Consider the following 17,920-nt stretch of genomic DNA (forward strand, 5'->3'; position numbering starts at 1 on the left):
GGTTGAAAAGTGGCAAAATGCCCATCGGGTTCAACCTGTATCCGTGTTAAACAGTGCATATTATAATGCACCAGCCAAAATAATGGTTTCATACCTATTGATAACTATATTTCGTATCACTCCCATATACATAATGTCAATATATTAAATGCTATAGCCTTGGATACCTTTTTCAGTTAGAAAATTGTCCAATCCGTTTTTAAATGCATTTGAAGAGTCCGCCATTATCATCTTCTCTGTCAGGGAGTCCCAAATCCTTATTGCCCTTACAGTGAAGAACCCTTTCCTACGTTGTGTATGGAATTTTCAATCCTCTAGCCTCAGTGAGTGTCCACGTGTCCTATACAGTTTTATTAATAAACAAATACCCTAACTCTTTGTATTGACCCTTTACATATTTGAATATATTAATAATGTCTCCTCTTTTCAAGGGAATACATTTAACCTAGTAATCCTTTCCTCATACTCCAGTGTCTCTAACCCTTTAATCATTTTAGTAGGGCGCCTTTGAACCCTTTCGAGCTCCCCAATATCTTTTTTATAATATGGTGCCCAAAATTGAACACAATATTCCAGATGCGGACGTACCAATGATTTATACAGAGGCAGGATTACATCGTCGTTCCTTGACTCAATACCCCGTTTTATGCACGCAAGGACTTTACTTGCCTTATCATAAGCAACTAATAATCTGGAAGTCTTTCTCCAACCTTGATGTCACACTACAATCAGCATACCTTTCAGTTCCCAGATAAGTTTTATAGATTTCATTGCCACATCTTACTGTTTCTTACCTGTGAAGCTTAAAGGCATTTGCACAATATCGGTGAGTGGTCTCTTTCTCCAGGTTGCTTGGCAGGTTGACAATAGACAAGGCTCCAAAAGGACATTTCTATATTAAAAATAAAATCTATGAATCTAGCTGTAAGGTAAGGAATATCCCCCCCAAAAAATAAGCTGTACACAAATTATTTAGGGTTATAGTAATTGTCAATGAACACATTACCTTGATACAGATACCGCACCCAATACAGAGAGTTTCGGAAATCCATACTATCTTACTCTGGGGAGTGACTTCAATGCACAGTTTTCCTAGAAAAAAAAATAACGCATAAGGGTTGAAATTCCTATTTTGAACTATGCCATCATTAACACTCTAAGCCACTTCACATTCTTAACTGTAGGGTATAGGGTAATTTAGGATACCATGGGGACAATCTAGTAACTTTTTGCAGCATAGTACATGAAAATACACACAATTCTAACTTCTACTATTATATGTCCCCCATAAACCATTACCAACACTGAACATAAAACTGTGATATATGCTACAAGGGTATGGCACAAAATGTAAAATGTTAGAAATCTGATGGATGGATGCAATAATTGAGATGGTTATAGTTGTAGCATTGAGCATGAATCTCAACAATTAAACCCTTAATCACATGCTTTGGGGGCGATTCAATAGTATTATCAGGCACCCATTTGGGCGCCCGTCGGGGCAATTCAATTGTTGCTCTGATCAGGCACCATTACTGTTGATGTTCCCAAAAGCACCGGGATTAGATGTGCAAAGCGGTTAAACCTGTCAAAAGCCAGTTACAGCACCCAAACCACTGATTTTTCTTGCCACCCCAGAAGGCTGCTAAAATAAATGTCTCTCGCCACTAATGGGTGCCCAATTGGAGCAACAATTGAATTTCTCCATTGAACACCCATTAGTTAAGGTGCCCAATAAAACAACTGAATTCCCCCCTAAAATTCATAGCGCAAGTTGTATAAACAAGCAGTAAATCAAATAGCAGAGTTTCCATTTATCAAAATAGACAATTAGGAAAGCAATTTGTTTTATTTATTTTTAGACACTTACCCATTCTGACAACAGGGCAACTCTTTTTGCACTCTTGGCGGCATTTCTTTGGCTTACATTTGTCATGATTAACAATGGCTATTCTTGTTAGCTTGTCTGCCATCTTTTTCGGTGAAGGTGCTCTAAACTCCTTATTAGGCAAAGTTACTCAAACTGGACCCAAAACTGAAACAAAGTGAGAAAAGAGACATACGTAAATAGAATTTAGGACTAATCATTTTGTCACAAAGTAATTGATATAAAGTTGATATAAAGTAGCAGACTTTTCACAACTATGCAAGGGTACAAGCCACTTGTATTTTGTCTTTTTGCAGATTGCATACTTTTCACTGAATTTTGTATTTTAATTTGCTAATGGTGTACAAAGTAGGGTACTAAGTACTTAGGGTTACGACTTTTGTTGCAAAAGAATTGGTATAAAGTAGCAGATGAAGATACATAAGAAAAAGTGTCATGGTGTCACTAAGTGGCTAAGTCTGTGGCACACCAAACTGGGCAATTTTGTGTCATTTGAGGACAGGCACACGTGAACACATCTGTATGCTTTTAAGGTGCATACACACGGTGAGATTCGGGCTAACCCCCGATTCTCACTATGCGACAGGGGCTAGGTCGGTATCGCAAGCACATAATGACTGTGCTTGCGATACTGACTGTGCGGATTTTGGCTAAGTGTCAATTTTGACTATCTTTTCTACGAGATAGTAAAAATTGACTTGCCTGCACAGTCTATCTAGGCTTGTGATGCCAACCGCGCATCGCAAGGTGACTTTCACCTTGCGATCTGCACCAACTTTTCTTACAATTTTGACTATATAGTCAAAATCGTAAGAAAATCTCACTGTGTGTACACACCATTAGTATAACTGGAGACGGAAAGTAAAAGGTTTTAAAGCAGGGATGGGGAACCTTCGGCCCCCCAGCTGTTGTTGAACTACACATCCCAGCATGCCTTGCAACAGTTTTAGCAAGGCATGCTGGTATGTATAGTTCAACTACAGCTGGAGGGCCAAAGGTTCCCTACCCGTTTTAAAGCCTGCATGCCATATCTAGAGCCAGCGATAGCGACGTGCGGGACCGCGCATCGCTATCGCTGTCGCCGGCACCCTACACACGGAGAGATCCGTGCTTCATTTCTAAGCAACCTAATCAGATTGCTTAGAATTTAAGCACGGATCTCTCAGTGTGTACCCCCCTTTAGACATACTACATATCCATGTTAGCATTTTGACTTTATCAATAATACTAAGTATTATTTCTTTTATAGTAACCCTGTATTATGTTGTACTAATATTGTGTGTGTCAGACAATGCTAGAGACTGATGGCCAGTGGGAGAGACTTATGGGCAACGAGGGATAGTAGAGAGAGAGACTGAGCAGAGGGGACAAATAAAATAAATAAGATTTTACTTACCGATAAATCTATTTCTCGGAGTCCGTAGTGGATGCTGGGGTTCCTGAAAGGACCATGGGGAATAGCGGCTCCGCAGGAGACAGGGCACAAAAAGTAAAGCTTTTTCAGATCAGGTGGTGTGCACTGGCTCCTCCCCCTATGACCCTCCTCCAGACTCCAGTTAGGTACTGTGCCCGGACGAGCGTACACAATAAGGGAGGATTTTGAATCCCGGGTAAGACTCATACCAGCCACACCAATCACACCGTACAACCTGTGATCTAAACCCAGTTAACAGTATGATAACAGCGGAGCCTCTGAAAGATGGCTTCCTTCAACAATAACCCGAATTAGTTAACAATAACTATGTACAATTTATGCAGATAATCCGCACTTGGGATGGGCGCCTAGCATCCACTACGGACTCCGAGAAATAGATTTATCGGTAAGTAAAATCTTATTTTCTCTATCGTCCTAGTGGATGCTGGGGTTCCTGAAAGGACCATGGGGATTATACCAAAGCTCCCAAACGGGCGGGAGAGTGCGGATGACTCTGCAGCACCGAATGAGAGAACTCCAGGTCCTCCTTAGCCAGAGTATCAAATTTGTAAAATTTTACAAACGTGTTCTCCCCTGACCACGTAGCTGCTCGGCAAAGTTGTAATGCCGAGACCCCTCGGGCAGCCGCCCAAGATGAGCCCACCTTCCTTGTGGAGTGGGCCTTTACAGATTTAGGCTGTGGCAGGCCTGCCACAGAATGTGCAAGTTGGATTGTGCTACAGATCCAACGAGCAATCGTCTGCTTAGACGCAGGAGCACCCATCTTGTTGGGTGCATACAATATAAACAACGAGTCAGATTTTCTGACTCCAGCTGTCCTTGCAATATATATTTTTAATGCTCTGACAACGTCCAGTAACTTGGAGTCCTCCAAGTCACTTGTAGCCGCAGGCACTACAATAGGCTGGTTCAGATGAAATGCTGACACCACCTTAGGGAGAAAATGCGGACGAGTCCGCAGTTCTGCCCTGTCCGAATGGAAAATCAGATATGGGCTTTTGTAAGACAAAGCTGCCAATTCTGATACTCTCCTGGCAGAAGCCAGGGCTAGAAGCATGGTCACTTTCCAAGTGAGATATTTCAAATCCACCTTATTTAGTGGTTCAAACCAATGAGATTTTAGAAAGTCCAAAACCACATTGAGATCCCACGGTGCCACTGGAGGCACCACAGGAGGCTGTATATGCAGCACTCCCTTAACAAAGGTCTGGACTTCAGGGACTGAAGCCAATTCTTTTTGAAAGAAAATCGACAGGGCCGAAATTTGAACCTTAATAGATCCCAATTTGAGACCCATAGACAATCCTGATTGCAGGAAATGTAGGAATCGACCCAGTTGAAATTCCTCCGTCGGAGCACTCCGATCTTCGCACCACGCAACATATTTTCACCAAATTCGGTGATAATGTTGCACGGTTACTTCCTTCCTTGCTTTAATCAAGGTAGGAATGACTTCTTCCGGCATGCCTTTTTTCCTTTAGGATCCGGCGTTCAACCGCCATGCCGTCAAACGCAGCCGCGGTAAGTCTTGAAACAGACAGGGACCCTGCTGAAGCAAGTCCCTCCTTAGAGGTAGAGGCCACGGATCTTCCGTGATCATCTCTTGAAGTTCCGGGTACCAAGTCCTTCTTGGCCAATCCGGAACCACTAGTATCGTTCTTACGCCTCTTTGCCGTATAATTCTCAATACTTTTGGTATGAGAGGCAGAGGAGGAAACACATACACCGACTGGTACACCCAAGGCGTTACCAGCGCGTCCACAGCTATTGCCTGCGGATCTCTTGACCTGGCGCAATACCTGTCCAGTTTTTTGTTGAGGCGAGACGCCATCATGTCCACCATTGGTCTTTCCCAACGGGTTACCAGCATGTGGAAGACTTCTGGATGAAGTCCCCACTCTCCCGGGTGAAGATCGTGTCTGCTGAGGAAGTCTGCTTCCCAGTTGTCCACTCCCGGGATGAACACTGCTGACAGTGCTATCACATGATTCTCTGCCCAGCGAAGAATCCTTGCAGCTTCTGCCATTGCACTCCTGCTTCTTGTGCCGCCCTGTCTGTTCACATGGGCGACTGCCGTGATGTTGTCCGACTGGATCAACACCGGTTTTCCCTGAAGCAGAGGTTCTGCCTGGCTTAGAGCATTGTATATTGCTCTTAGTTCCAGAATGTTTATGTGAAGAGACGTTTCCAGGCTCGTCCATACTCCCTGGAAGTTTCTTCCTTGTGTGACTGCTCCCCAGCCTCTCAGGCTGGCGTCCGTGGTCACCAGGATCCAATCCTGTATGCCGAATCTGCGGCCCTCCAATAGATGAGGACTCTGCAACCACCACAGAAGAGACACCCTTGTCCTTGGAGACAGGGTTATCCGTAGGTGCATCTGAAGATGCGACCCTGACCATTTGTCCAACAGATCCCTTTGGAAAATTCTTGCGTGGAATCTGCCGAATGGAATTGCTTCGTAAGAAGCCACCATTTTTCCCAGGACTCTTGTGCATTGATGTACAGACACCTTTCCTGGTTTTAGGAGGTTCCTGACAAGGTCGGATAACTCCTTGGCTTTTTCCTCCGGGAGAAAAACCTTTTTCTGAACCGTGTCCAGAATCATCCCTAGGAACAGCAGACGAGTTGTCGGCATTAACTGGGATTTTGGAATATTCAGAATCCACCCGTGCTGTTTTAGCACTTCTTGAGACAGTGCTAATCCCATCTCTAGCTGTTCTCTGGACCTCGCCCTTATTAGGAGATCGTCCAAGTATGGGATAATTAATATGCCTTTTCTTCGAAGAAGAATCATCATCTCGGCCATTACCTTTGTAAAGATCCGAGGTGCCGTGGACAATCCGAACGGCAGCGTCTGAAACTGATAGTGACAGTTTTGTACAACGAACCTGAGGTACCCCTGGTGTGAGGGGTAAATTGGAACGTGGAGATACGCATCCTTGATGTCCAAGGATACCATAAAGTCCCCCTCTTCCAGGTTCGCTATCACTGCTCTGAGTGACTCCATCTTGAACTTCTTTATGTACAGGTTCAAGGACTTCAGATTTAGAATAGGCCTTACCGAGCCATCCGGCTTCGGTACCACAAAAAGAGTGGAATAATACCCCTTCCCTTGTTGTAGAAGAGGTACCTTGACTATCACCTGCTGAGAATACAGCTTGTGAATGGCTTCCAAAACCGTCTCCCTTTCGGAGGGGGACGTTGGTAAAGCAGACTTCAGGAAACGGCGAGGTGGATCTGTCTCTAATTCCAACCTGTACCCTTGAGATATTATCTGCAGGATCCAGGGATCTACCTGCGAGTGAGCCCACTGCGCGCTGTAATTTTTGAGACGACCGCCCACCGTCCCCGAGTCCGCTTGAGAAGCCCCAGCGTCATGCTGAGGCTTTTGTAGAAGCCGGGGAGGGCTTCTGTTCCTGGGAAGGAGCTGCGTGTTGCTGTCTCTTCCCTCGACCTCTGCCTCGTGGCAGATATGAATAGCCCTTTGCTCTCTTATTTTTAAAGGAACGAAAGGGCTGCGGTTGAAAAGTCGGTGCCTTTTTCTGTTGGGGAGTGACTTGAGGTAGAAAGGTGGATTTCCCGGCTGTAGCCGTGGCCACCAAATCTGATAGACCGACTCCAAATAACTCCTCCCCTTTATACGGCAAAACTTCCATATGCCGTTTTGAATCCGCATCGCCTGTCCACTGTCGCGTCCATAAAGCTCTTCTGGCCGAAATGGACATAGCACTTACCCGTGATGCCAGTGTGCAGATATCCCTCTGTGCATCACGCATATAAAGAAATGCATCCTTTATTTGTTCTAACGACAGTAAAATATTGTCCCTGTCCAGGGTATCAATATTTTCAATCAGGGACTCTGACCAAACTACCCCAGCACTGCCCATCCAGGCAGTCGCTACAGCTGGTCGTAGTATAACACCTGCATGTGTGTATATACTTTTTTGGATATTTTCCATCCTCCTATCTGATGGATCTTTAAGTGCGGCCGTCTCAGGAGAGGGTAACGCCACTTGTTTAGATAAGCGTGTTAGCGCCTTGTCCACCCTAGGAGGTGTTTCCCAGCGCTCCCTAACCTCTGGCGGGAAAGGGTATAATGCCAATAATTTCTTTGAAATTATCAGCTTTTTATCAGGGGCAACCCACGCTTCATTACACACGTCATTTAATTCTTCTGATTCAGGAAAAACTATAGGTAGTTTTTTCATACCCCACATAATACCCTGTTTAGTGGTACCTGTAGTATCAGCTAAATGTAACGCCTCCTTCATTGCCAAAATCATATAACGTTTGGCCCTACTGGTAAATACGGTTGAATCGTCACCGTCACCACTGGAGTCAGTGCCTGCGTCTGGGTCTGTGTCGACCGACTGAGGCAAAGGGCGTTTCACAGCCCCTGACGGTGTTTGAGTCGCCTGGACAGGCACTAATTGATTGTCCGGCCGCCTCATGTCGTCAAACGACTGCTTTAGCGTGTTGACACTATCCCGTAGTTCCATAAATAAAGGCATCCATTCTGGTGTCGACTCCCTAGGGGGTGACATCCTCATATTTGGCAATTGCTCCGCCTCCACACCAATATCGTCCTCATACATGTCGACACACACGTACCGACACACAGGGAATGCTCCTAACGAAGACAGGACCCACTAGCCCTTTGGGGAGACAGAGGGAGAGTTTGCCAGCACACACCAAAAGCGCTATATATATATATCAGGGATAGCCTTATAATAAGTGCTCCCTTATAGCTGCTTTGTTATATCAAAATATCGCCATAAATTTGCCCCCCCCTCTCTGTTTTACCCTGTTTCTGTAGTGCAGTGCAGGGGAGAGACTTGGGAGCCGTCCTGACCAGCGGAGCTGTGAGAGGAAATGGCGCCGTGTGCTGAGGAGATAGGCCCCGCCCCTTTTCTGGCGGGCTCGTCTCCCGCTATTTAGAAAAATCAGGCAGGGGTTAAATATCTCCATATAGCCTCTAGGGGCTATATGTGAGGTATTTTTTAGCCTTTATAGGTATTCATTTGCCTCCCAGGGCGCCCCCCTCCCAGCGCCCTGCACCCTCAGTGACTGCCGTGTGAAGTGTGCTGAGAGGAAAATGGCGCACAGCTGCAGTGCTGTGCGCTACCTTTAGAAGACTGCAGGAGTCTTCAGCCGCCGATTCTGGACCTCTTCTGACTTCAGCATCTGCAAGGGGGCCGGCGGCGCGGCTCCGGTGACCATCCAGGCTGTACCTGTGATCGTCCCTCTGGAGCTTGATGTCCAGTAGCCAAGAAGCCAATCCATCCTGCACGCAGGTGAGTTGACTCCTTCTCCCCTCAGTCCCTCGCTGCAGTGATCCTGTTGCCAGCAGGAATCACTGTAAAATAAAAAACCTAGCTAAACTTTTTCTAAGCAGCTCTTTAGGAGAGCCACCTAGATTGCACCCTTCTCGGCCGGGCACAAAAATCTAACTGGAGTCTGGAGGAGGGTCATAGGGGGAGGAGCCAGTGCACACCACCTGATCTGAAAAAGCTTTACTTTTTGTGCCCTGTCTCCTGCGGAGCCGCTATTCCCCATGGTCCTTTCAGGAACCCCAGCATCCACTAGGACGATAGAGAAAAGGGAAATGCCGGGGACAACTACTAGTATGTGTCTATATTGCTGAAACAACAAAACAGATCCCCCCACACATCCACTTCATCTGATGGTTATAGCGAAAACAAAGTTGTGAAAAGGACATTTGGCATCACCAGGGGGAGGAGAAAGGCCTGAACATGGTACCTGAAATGTACCCTCGCAGGCTTCACTTGTCACCGGGTTACCAAAGGGAGTAGTGGGTTGCAAGGATAGTAAAAGAACTATCCTGCCGTCCCAAATCCTTTCCCTGACGTCAAATGTCATTTAGCAGACTTGGTTATAGCATGTACCTTCATCTGATGGCAAAGTTATAGCCTTACATAAATCTGATAAAGGAAGTCTAGTTTCTAAGATCAGATATCCTGGAAATATGGCTCTTATCGACAGCTACATTGTATAGGTGGTATCACTGAATGAGCTGACACTGTACAGTGCACCGAACTACAAAACACAGAAGCATAAACAGGACACAGCAAGTGTCGCACAAAAGCTAAATAGATAAGAAAGCAAGTGCTGCACATTGCAACTATCGCAGGCTCTACCCCTGCACGCGCTTCCCTGTATGGCAGAGTTTCCCACCTCCAGGACTCAGGGACCAATAACAGTGCATGCTTCACAGATCTCCTCAGTATAACAAGTGAAATAAGTAGCCCGGCCTGTGGCTCTTTTAAGATGTGTCAGACAGATAGAAATACACCTGTGCAGCAACCAGGAGATATAACACCTGCATTGCAAGGGTCCCTGACGGCTTGGGTTTGAAAACTGTATCCTGGCTATGTGCACATACCCTCCAACATTTTACACATGAAAACCGATACAAATTAGGAAAGGGGGCGTGACCATGGGTAAAAGGGACGTGGCCATGCCCCCTTTCCTATACTTTCAATGTTAATTTGGAGAGTCAAAAATCGGCAGGTACAGACCATAAAAAAAAGGTACAGTACCTACCAAAAAGGTACAGTTGGAGGGTATATGTGCATGTAATTAGAGGTCGTTCCCTGCTGACTTGATGTGACCGTGTGTTCACTGTTGTGCAACGCAATGAGCAGGTGACAGCACTCACCATATGTCTGGTTACATGGGGTACACACACATCCACAGGTGGTGCGGGGATTGCACAGCATCAGGCCGCTAACTGCAAGGCAATCACCACCCCAACTAGTGCCCGCTCCACGCTATGTACCACACACTGCCTCTCTATATGGGCATCACTGACCGCAGCCGCCCGTACTGGCTCTAGCCCCGGGAGAGTGTCAGGAGGGCAGCAGCCGGCACATGGAGCGCTGTCCTCCTCACACGCTGTGGATCTAGGAGCCGGGTGACGGCCGCACCCGGCCTAGGATTACCATCATGTGTAACAGCAGCAGCCATAGTGGCGGGTAACATCCACAGGCCTGGGGGTTACTCACCGGTAGGGGCGGAGGATGGTGCCGGCTGGTGGGAAGGGTGTAGGTCGGCTTCCTCCTTCCACCCTGTCCGCCGCGGTAACGCTCGCTCTTCTCCCGAAGCGACGGCGGCGTCAGCAGCATGCACAGCACACGGAAAAACACCGGCCAAGATGGCCGCCACTCCTCCCCGCACAGCTGACGTGCAGTAAGACGTACAGCGTCACCCAGACCAATCGGCCAACTCGGAGGCCGGGTCGCGTCCGTTACGTCACCAGTAGGCGCCAGACAGGCAGAGGCCGGCGGTTTGGGTGAGGATCATTTGAACTGGCTGCTGTGGTTGTTGTGTTCATATTGTTGCAGCAGCGGCCGGGGATGAGGTGAGTGCGGCAGCACCGGGCCCGTGGAGCACACGGTGTCACCGGCGCCCAAAACCCTCCCCGGCTGTGGGCTGTTATTCCATCATCTTCAGGCACGGTGCTTGCTGTCTAACAGCCCGGTGTACTGTCCCCACTGACCGGTGCCCGCGGTACTGTCAGTGCCGGTGCTGCCTCAGCACACCTCGTGCAAATACGTGTTCTACTTCAATTGAGTTGATTTTCGTGAGCAACAAAAATGTATTTAAAAATGTACATGCCCTGGCTGTAACAAGAGTGTGTGCCTGTAATACAGACCTAGCTCTGCCTGTCATCACTTGCTGGGGTTGCAGTGACTACTAAGTGGTACCTTGACAGCAGATAATAATACTACCACTGTGTATTTTTAAGGTGCTGCATACTGTTGTTAAAAAATTAGATTTTAAAACTACTGGTAAATCTTTTTCTCCTAGTCCGTAGAGGATGCTGGGGACTCCATAAGGACCATGGGGTATAGACGGGCTCCGCAGGAGACATGGGCACTATAAAGAACTTTAGATGGGTGTGCACTGGCTCCTCCCTCTATGCCCCTCCTCCAGACATCAGTTAGAGAAACTGTGCCCAGAGGAGACGGACAGTACGAGGAAAGGATTTTTGTTAATCTAAGGGCAAGATTCATACCAGCCCACACCATCCACACCGTATAACCTGGAATATACGCAACCAGTTAACAGGGGTCTGGGACTCCAGGTCGACAACAAAAAGGTCAACACACCTTAGGTCGACGCCAATTGGTCGACACACCTTAGGTCGACAGGAACAAGGTCGACATGGAAAAGGTCGACATGAGTTTTTTTAATGTTTTTTTGGTGTAGTTTTCTTCGTGGAGTGACCGGGAACCCCAATTAGTGCACCGCGTCGCTTCGCTCGCCATGCTTCGGGCATGGTGCCTTCACTCGGCACAGATTACCGTTCCAATCGTAGTCCACATGGATCGTTAAGTATAAAAAAGTTCCAAAAAAGAAAAAAATAGTAAAAAACTCATGTCGACCTTTTTCCATGGCGACCTTGTTCCTGTCGACCTTTTGTCCATGTCGACATAAGGTGTCGACCTAAGGTGTGTCGACCTTTTTGTTGTCGACCTGGAGTCCGGATACCGTTAACAGTATGAACAAAACAGCATCAGCCAAAGACTGATCTTAACTGTAGCATAACCCTTATGTAAGCAACAACTATATACTAGCCTTGCAGAAATATGTCCGCACTGGGACGGGGGCCCAGCATCCTCTACGGACTAGGAGAAAAAGATTTACCTGTAGGTTTAAAGTCTTATTTTCTCTTACGTCCTAGAGGATGCTGGGGACTCCGTAAGGACCATGGGGTTTATACCAAAGCTCCAGACCGGGCGGGAGAGTGCGGATAACTCTGCAGCACCGGTTGAGCAAACATGAGGTCCTCCTCAGCCAAGGTATCAAACTTGTAGAATTTAGTAAAAGTGTTTGAACCCGACCAAGTCGCCGCTCGGCAAAGCTGTAATGCCAAGACGCCTCGGGCAGCCGCCCAAGAAGAGCCCACCTTCCTAGTGGAATGGGCCTTTACCGAATTTGGTAACTGCAATCCAGCCGTAGAATGAGCCTGCTGAATCGTGTTACAGATTCAGCGAGCAATAGTCTGCTTAGAAGCAGGAGCGCCAACCTTGTTGGCTGCATACAGGACAAACAGTGCCTCTGTTTTCCTAACCCGAGCCGTCCTGGCTACATAAATTTTTAAGGCCCTGACTACATCAAAGGACTTGGAATCCACCAAGTCACCCGTAGCCACAGGCACCACAATAGGTTGGTTCATATGAAACGATGAAACCACCTTAGGCAAAAATTGAGGACGAGTCCTTAATTCTGCTCTATCCACATGGAAAATCAGATAGGGGCTTTTGTGAGACAAAGCCGCCAATTCAGACACCCGCCTTGCAGATGCCAAGGCCAACAACATGACCACCTTCCAAGTGAGAAATTTTAATTCAACCGTTTGAAGAGGTTCAAACCAGTGAGACTTCAGGAACTGTAACACCACGTTAAGGTCCCATGGTGCCACTGGAGGCACAAAAGGAGGCTGTATGTGCAGCACTCCCTTTACAAAAGTCTGGACTTCTGGGAGAGAAGCCAATTCCTTCTGAAAGAAAATCGATAGGGCCGAAATCTGTACCTTAATGGAGCCTAATTTTAGGCCCATATCCACTCCTGTCTGTAGAAAGTGGAGAAAACGGCCCAGATGGAAAACTTCCGTAGGAGCATTCTTGGATTCACACCAAGATACATACTTCCTCCAGATACGGTGATAATGTTTCGCCGTCACCTCCTTTCTAGTCTCCATCAGAGTAGGGATGACTTCTTCCGGAATGCCTTTCCCAGATAGGATTCGGTGTTCAACCACCATGCCGTCAAACGTAACCGCGGTAAGTCTTGGAAGACGCAGGGCCCCTGTTGCAACAGGTCCTCTCTGAGAGGAAGAGGCCACGGATCTTCTGTGAGCATTTCCTGAAGATCGGAATACCAGGCCCTTCGAGGCCAATCTGGAACAATGAGTATTGTCTGCACTCTTTTTCGTCTTATGATTCTCAATATCTGTGAGATGAGTGGAAGAGGAGGGAACACATAGACTGACTGATACACCCACGGTGTCACGAGGACGTCCACTGCTACTGCCAGAGGGTCTCTTGACCTGGCACAATACCTCCGAAGCTTCTTGTTGAGGCGTGACGCCATCATGTCTAATTGAGGAAGTCCCCAATGACTTGTTATCTCTGCAAAAACTTCTTGATGAAGTCCCCACTCTCCCGGATGGAGATCGTGTCTGCTGAGGAAGTCTGCTTCCCAGTTGTCCACTCCCGGAATGAAGACTGCTGCTAAAGCGCTTATGTGATTTTCCACCCAGCGCAGAATCCTGGTGGCTTCCGCCATTGCCACCCTGCTCCTTGTTCCGCCTTGGCGGTTTACATGAGCCACGGCTGTGACGTTGTCTGATTGAATCAGAACCGGTAGGTCGCGAAGAAGATTCTCCGCTTGACGTAGGCCGTTGTATATGGCCCTCAATTCCAGTACGTTGATGTGTAGACAAGCCTCCTGGCTTGACCATAGCCCGTGAAAGTTTCTTCCTTGTGTGACTGCTCCCCATCCTCGGAGGCTTGCGTCTGTGGTTACCAGAACCCAGTCTTGAATGCCGAACCTGCGACCCTCTAGAAGGTGAGCACTCTGCAGCCACCACAGGAGAGACACCCTGGCCCCGGGGGACAGGCTTATTTTCTGATGAATTTGAAGATGGGACCCGGACCACTTGTCCAGAATGTCCCACTGAAACGTCCTCGCATGAAACCTGCCGAAGGGGATGGCCTCGTAGGTCGCCACCATTTTTCCCAGTACTCGAGTGCATTGATGGACTGACACTCTTTTCGGTTTTAACAGGTCTCTGACCATGTTCTGGAGTTCCTGGGTTTTTTCCATTGGGAGAAAAACCTTCTTTCTCTTACGTCCTAAGTGGATGCTGGGACTCCGTAAGGACCATGGGGAATAGCGGCTCCGCAGGAGACTGGGCACAACTAAAAGAAAACTTTTGGTCTAATTGGTGTGCACTGGCTCCTCCCTCTATGACCCTCCTCCAGACTTCAGTTAGAATCTTGTGCCCGGCTGAGCTGGATGCACACTAGGGGCTCTCCTGAGCTCCTAGAAAAGAAAGTATTTTAGGTTTTTTATTTTCAGTGAGATCTGCTGGCAACAGACTCACTGCTACAAGGGACTAAGGGGAGAAGAAGCGAACCTACCTGCTTGCAGCTAGTTTGGGCTTCTTAGGCTACTGGACACCATTAGCTCCAGAGGGATCGAACACAGGACCCGACCTCGATCGTCCGGTCCCGGAGCCGTGCCGCCGTCCCCCTTACAGAGCCAGAAGCATGAAGATGGTCCTGAAAATCGGCGGCAGAAGACTTCGGTCTTCAACAAGGTAGCGCACAGCACTGCAGCTGTGCGCCATTGCTCCTCGTGCACACCTCACACTCCGGTCACTGATGGGTGCAGGGCACTGGGGGGGGGGGGGGGGGGCGGGGGGGGGGCGGGCGCCCTCAGCAGCAATATTAATACCTTGGCTGGCAAAGAATCACAATATATAGTCCCAGAGGCTATATATGTGAAAAATACCCCTGCCAGAATCCATAAAAAAGCGGGAGAAAGTCTGCCGAAAAAGGGGCGGGGCTATCTCCCTCAGCATACTGGCGCCATTTTTCCCTCACAGCTCCGCTGGAAGGATCGCTCCCAGGCTCTCCCCTGCAGTTTTCAAGCTACAAAGGGTAAAAAAGAGAGGGGGGGCACTAAATTTAGGCGCAGATATATATATTTAAGCAGCTATAAGGGAAAATCACTCAGTTATAGTGTTCATCCCTGTGTTATATAGCGCTCTGGTGTGTGCTGGCATACTCTCTCTCTGTCTCCCCAAAAGGCTTTGTGGGGTCCTGTCCTCTGTCAGAGCATTCCCTGTGTGTGTGCGGTGTGTCGGTACGGCTGTGTCAACATGTTTGATGAGGAGGCTTATGTGGAGGCGGAGCAGATGCCGATAAATGTGATGTCACCCCCTGCGGGGCCGACACCTGAGTGGATGGTTATATGGAAGGAATTACGTGACAGTGTCGACTCCTTACATAAAAGGTTTGACGACATACCAAATATGGGACAGCCGGCTTCTCAGCCTGTGCCTGCCCAGGCGTCTCAAAAGCCATCAGGGGCTCTAAAACGCCCGCTACCTCAGATGGCAGACACAGATGTCGACACGGATACTGACTCCAGTGTCGACGACGATGTGACTAATGTAACTTCCAATAGGGCCACACGTTACATGATTGAGGCAATAAAAATTTGTTGCACATTTCTGATGTTACCCCAGGTATCACAAAAAAGGGTATTATGTTTGGAGAGAAAAAACTACCAGTAGTTTTTCCTCCATCTGAGGAATTAAATGAAGTGTGTGAAGAAGCGTGGGCTTCCCCCGATAAGAAACTGGTAATTTCTAAAAGGTTACTAATGACGTACCCTTTCCCGCCAGAGGATAGGTCACGTTGGGAAACATCCCCTAGGGTGGATAAAGCGCTCACACGCTTGTCAAAGAAGGTGGCACTACCATCTCCGGATACGGCCGCCCTAAAGGAACCTGCTGATAGAAAGCAGGAGGCTATCCTGAAGTCTGTATATACACACACAGGTATTATACTGAGACCAGCTATTGCTTCAGCATGGATGTGCAGTGCTGCAGCTGCGTGGTCAGATTCCCTGTCGGAAAATATTGATACCCTAGACAGGGACACTATATTGCTAACCGTAGAGCATATTAAAGACGCAGTCTTATACATGAGAGATGCACAGAGGGATATTTGCCGGCTGGCATCTAAAATAAGTGCAATGTCCATTTCTGCCAGGAGAGGGTTATGGACTCGGCAGTGGACAGGTGATGCAGATTCTAAAAGGCACATGGAAGTTTTGCTTTATAAGGGTGAGGAGTTGTTCGGGGATGGTCTCTCGGACCTCGTTTCCACAGCAACAGCTGGGAAGTCTGCATTTTTACCCCATGTTCCCTTACAGCCAAAGAGAGCACCGTATTATCAGGTACAGTCCTTTTGGCCCCATAAGGGCAAGCGGGTTAAAGGCGCGTCCTTTCTGCCCAGAGGCAGAGGTAGAGGGAAAAAGCTGCAGCATACAGCCAGTTCCCAGGAGCAAAAGTCCTCCCCCGCTTCTTCCAAGTCCACCGCATGACGCTGGGGCTCCACAGGCGGAGCCAGGTACGGTGGGGGCCCGTCTCAAAAACTTCAGCAATCAGTGGGCTCGCTCACGGGTGGATCCCTGGATCCTTCAAGTAGTATCTCAGGGGTACAAGCTGGAATTCGAGACGTTTCCCCCCCGCCGTGTCCTCAAATCTGCCTTACCAACAACTCCCTCAGGCAGGGAGGCAGTGCTAGAGGCAATTCACAAGCTGTATTCCCAGCAGGTGATAGTCAAGGTGCCCATACTTCAACAAGGACGGGGTTACTATTCCACAATGTTTGTGGTACCGAAACCGGACGGTTCGGTGAGACCCATTTTAAATTTGAAATCCTTGAACACATATATAAAAAAATTCAAGTTCAAGATGGAATCGCTCAGGGCGGTTATTGCAAGCCTGGACGAGGGGGATTACATGGTATCACTGGACATCAAGGATGCTTACCTGCATGTCCCCATTTACCATCCTCACCAGGAGTACCTCAGATTTGTGGTACAGGATTGTCATTACCAATTCCAGACGTTGCCGTTTGGTCTATCCACGGCTCCGAGGGTATTTACCAAGGTAATGGCCGAAATGATGATACTCCTTCGAAAGAAGGGAGTTTTAATTATCCCGTACTTGGACGATCTCCTGATAAAGGCGAGGTCCAGGGAGCAGTTGTTGGTCGGGGTAGCACTATCCCGGGAGGTGCTACAACAGCACGGCTGGATTCTAAATATTCAAAAGTCACAGCTGGTCCCTACGACACGTCTACTGTTCCTGGGGATGGTTCTGGACACAGAACAGAAAAAAGTGTTTCTCCCGGAGGAGAATCCAAGGAGCTGTCATCTCTAGTCAGAGGCCTCCTAAAACCAAAACAGGTGTCGGTGCATCACTGCACGCGGATCCTGGGAAAGATGGTAGCTTCCTACGAAGCAATTCCATTCGGCAGGTTCCATGCAAGAACTTTTCAGTGGGACCTGTTGGACAAGTAGTCCGGATCGCATCTTCAGATGCATCGGCTGATAACCCTGTCTCCAAGGACCAGGGTGTCTCTGCTGTGGTGGCTGCAAAGTGCTCATCTTCAAGAGGGCCGCAGATTCGGCATACAGGACTGGGTCCTGGTAACCACGGATGCCAGCCTTCGAGGCTGGGGGGCAGTCACACAGGGAAGAAACTTCCAAGGACTATGGTGAAGTCAGGAGACTTCCCTACACATAAATATTCTGGAACTGAGGGCCATTTTCAATGCCCTAAGTCAGGCAAAACCCCTGCTTCAAAACCAGCCGGTACTGATCCAGTCAGACAACATCACGGCAGTCGCCCATGTAAACCGACAGGGCGGCACAAGAAGCAGGACGGCGATGACAGAAGCCACAAGGATTCTCCGATGGGCGGAAAATCACGTGTTAGCACTGTCAGCAGTGTTCATTCCGGGAGTGGACAACTGGGAAGCAGACTT

The 17,920-nt window shown here is 48.1% G+C and overlaps 2 protein-coding genes across 4 annotated transcripts in view; one reads left to right on the top strand and one right to left on the bottom strand.

The window, feature by feature from the left end:
* Nucleotides 1-10,510, bottom strand: part of ABCE1 (ATP binding cassette subfamily E member 1) — a 55,296-nt gene extending 44,786 nt beyond the window's left edge. The window contains exons 1-4 of the mRNA XM_063920606.1: nt 10,349-10,510; nt 1,871-2,035; nt 1,007-1,092; nt 795-892 (exon numbers count right to left, since the gene is read on the bottom strand). Of these exons, the coding sequence (XP_063776676.1) occupies nt 795-892; nt 1,007-1,092; nt 1,871-1,973 (287 nt within the window). The 5' untranslated portion in view covers nt 1,974-2,035; nt 10,349-10,510. The remainder of the gene's footprint in view (nt 1-794; nt 893-1,006; nt 1,093-1,870; nt 2,036-10,348) is intronic.
* An 11-nt stretch (nt 10,511-10,521) lies between these two features.
* Nucleotides 10,522-17,920, top strand: part of ANAPC10 (anaphase promoting complex subunit 10) — a 305,129-nt gene continuing 297,730 nt past the window's right edge. The window contains exon 1 of one of the 3 annotated variants that reach the window (XM_063920607.1): nt 10,522-10,635. The gene's annotated coding sequence lies outside the window, so the exon portion shown is untranslated. Of the gene's footprint in view, nt 10,705-17,920 lie in introns of all 3 variants that reach the window. The other 2 variants (XM_063920608.1, XM_063920609.1) reach the window with 2 other exon arrangements.

Source organism: Pseudophryne corroboree, chromosome 1 (assembly GCF_028390025.1).
Source record: "Pseudophryne corroboree isolate aPseCor3 chromosome 1, aPseCor3.hap2, whole genome shotgun sequence".
Taxonomy (NCBI): Eukaryota; Metazoa; Chordata; class Amphibia; order Anura; family Myobatrachidae; genus Pseudophryne; species Pseudophryne corroboree.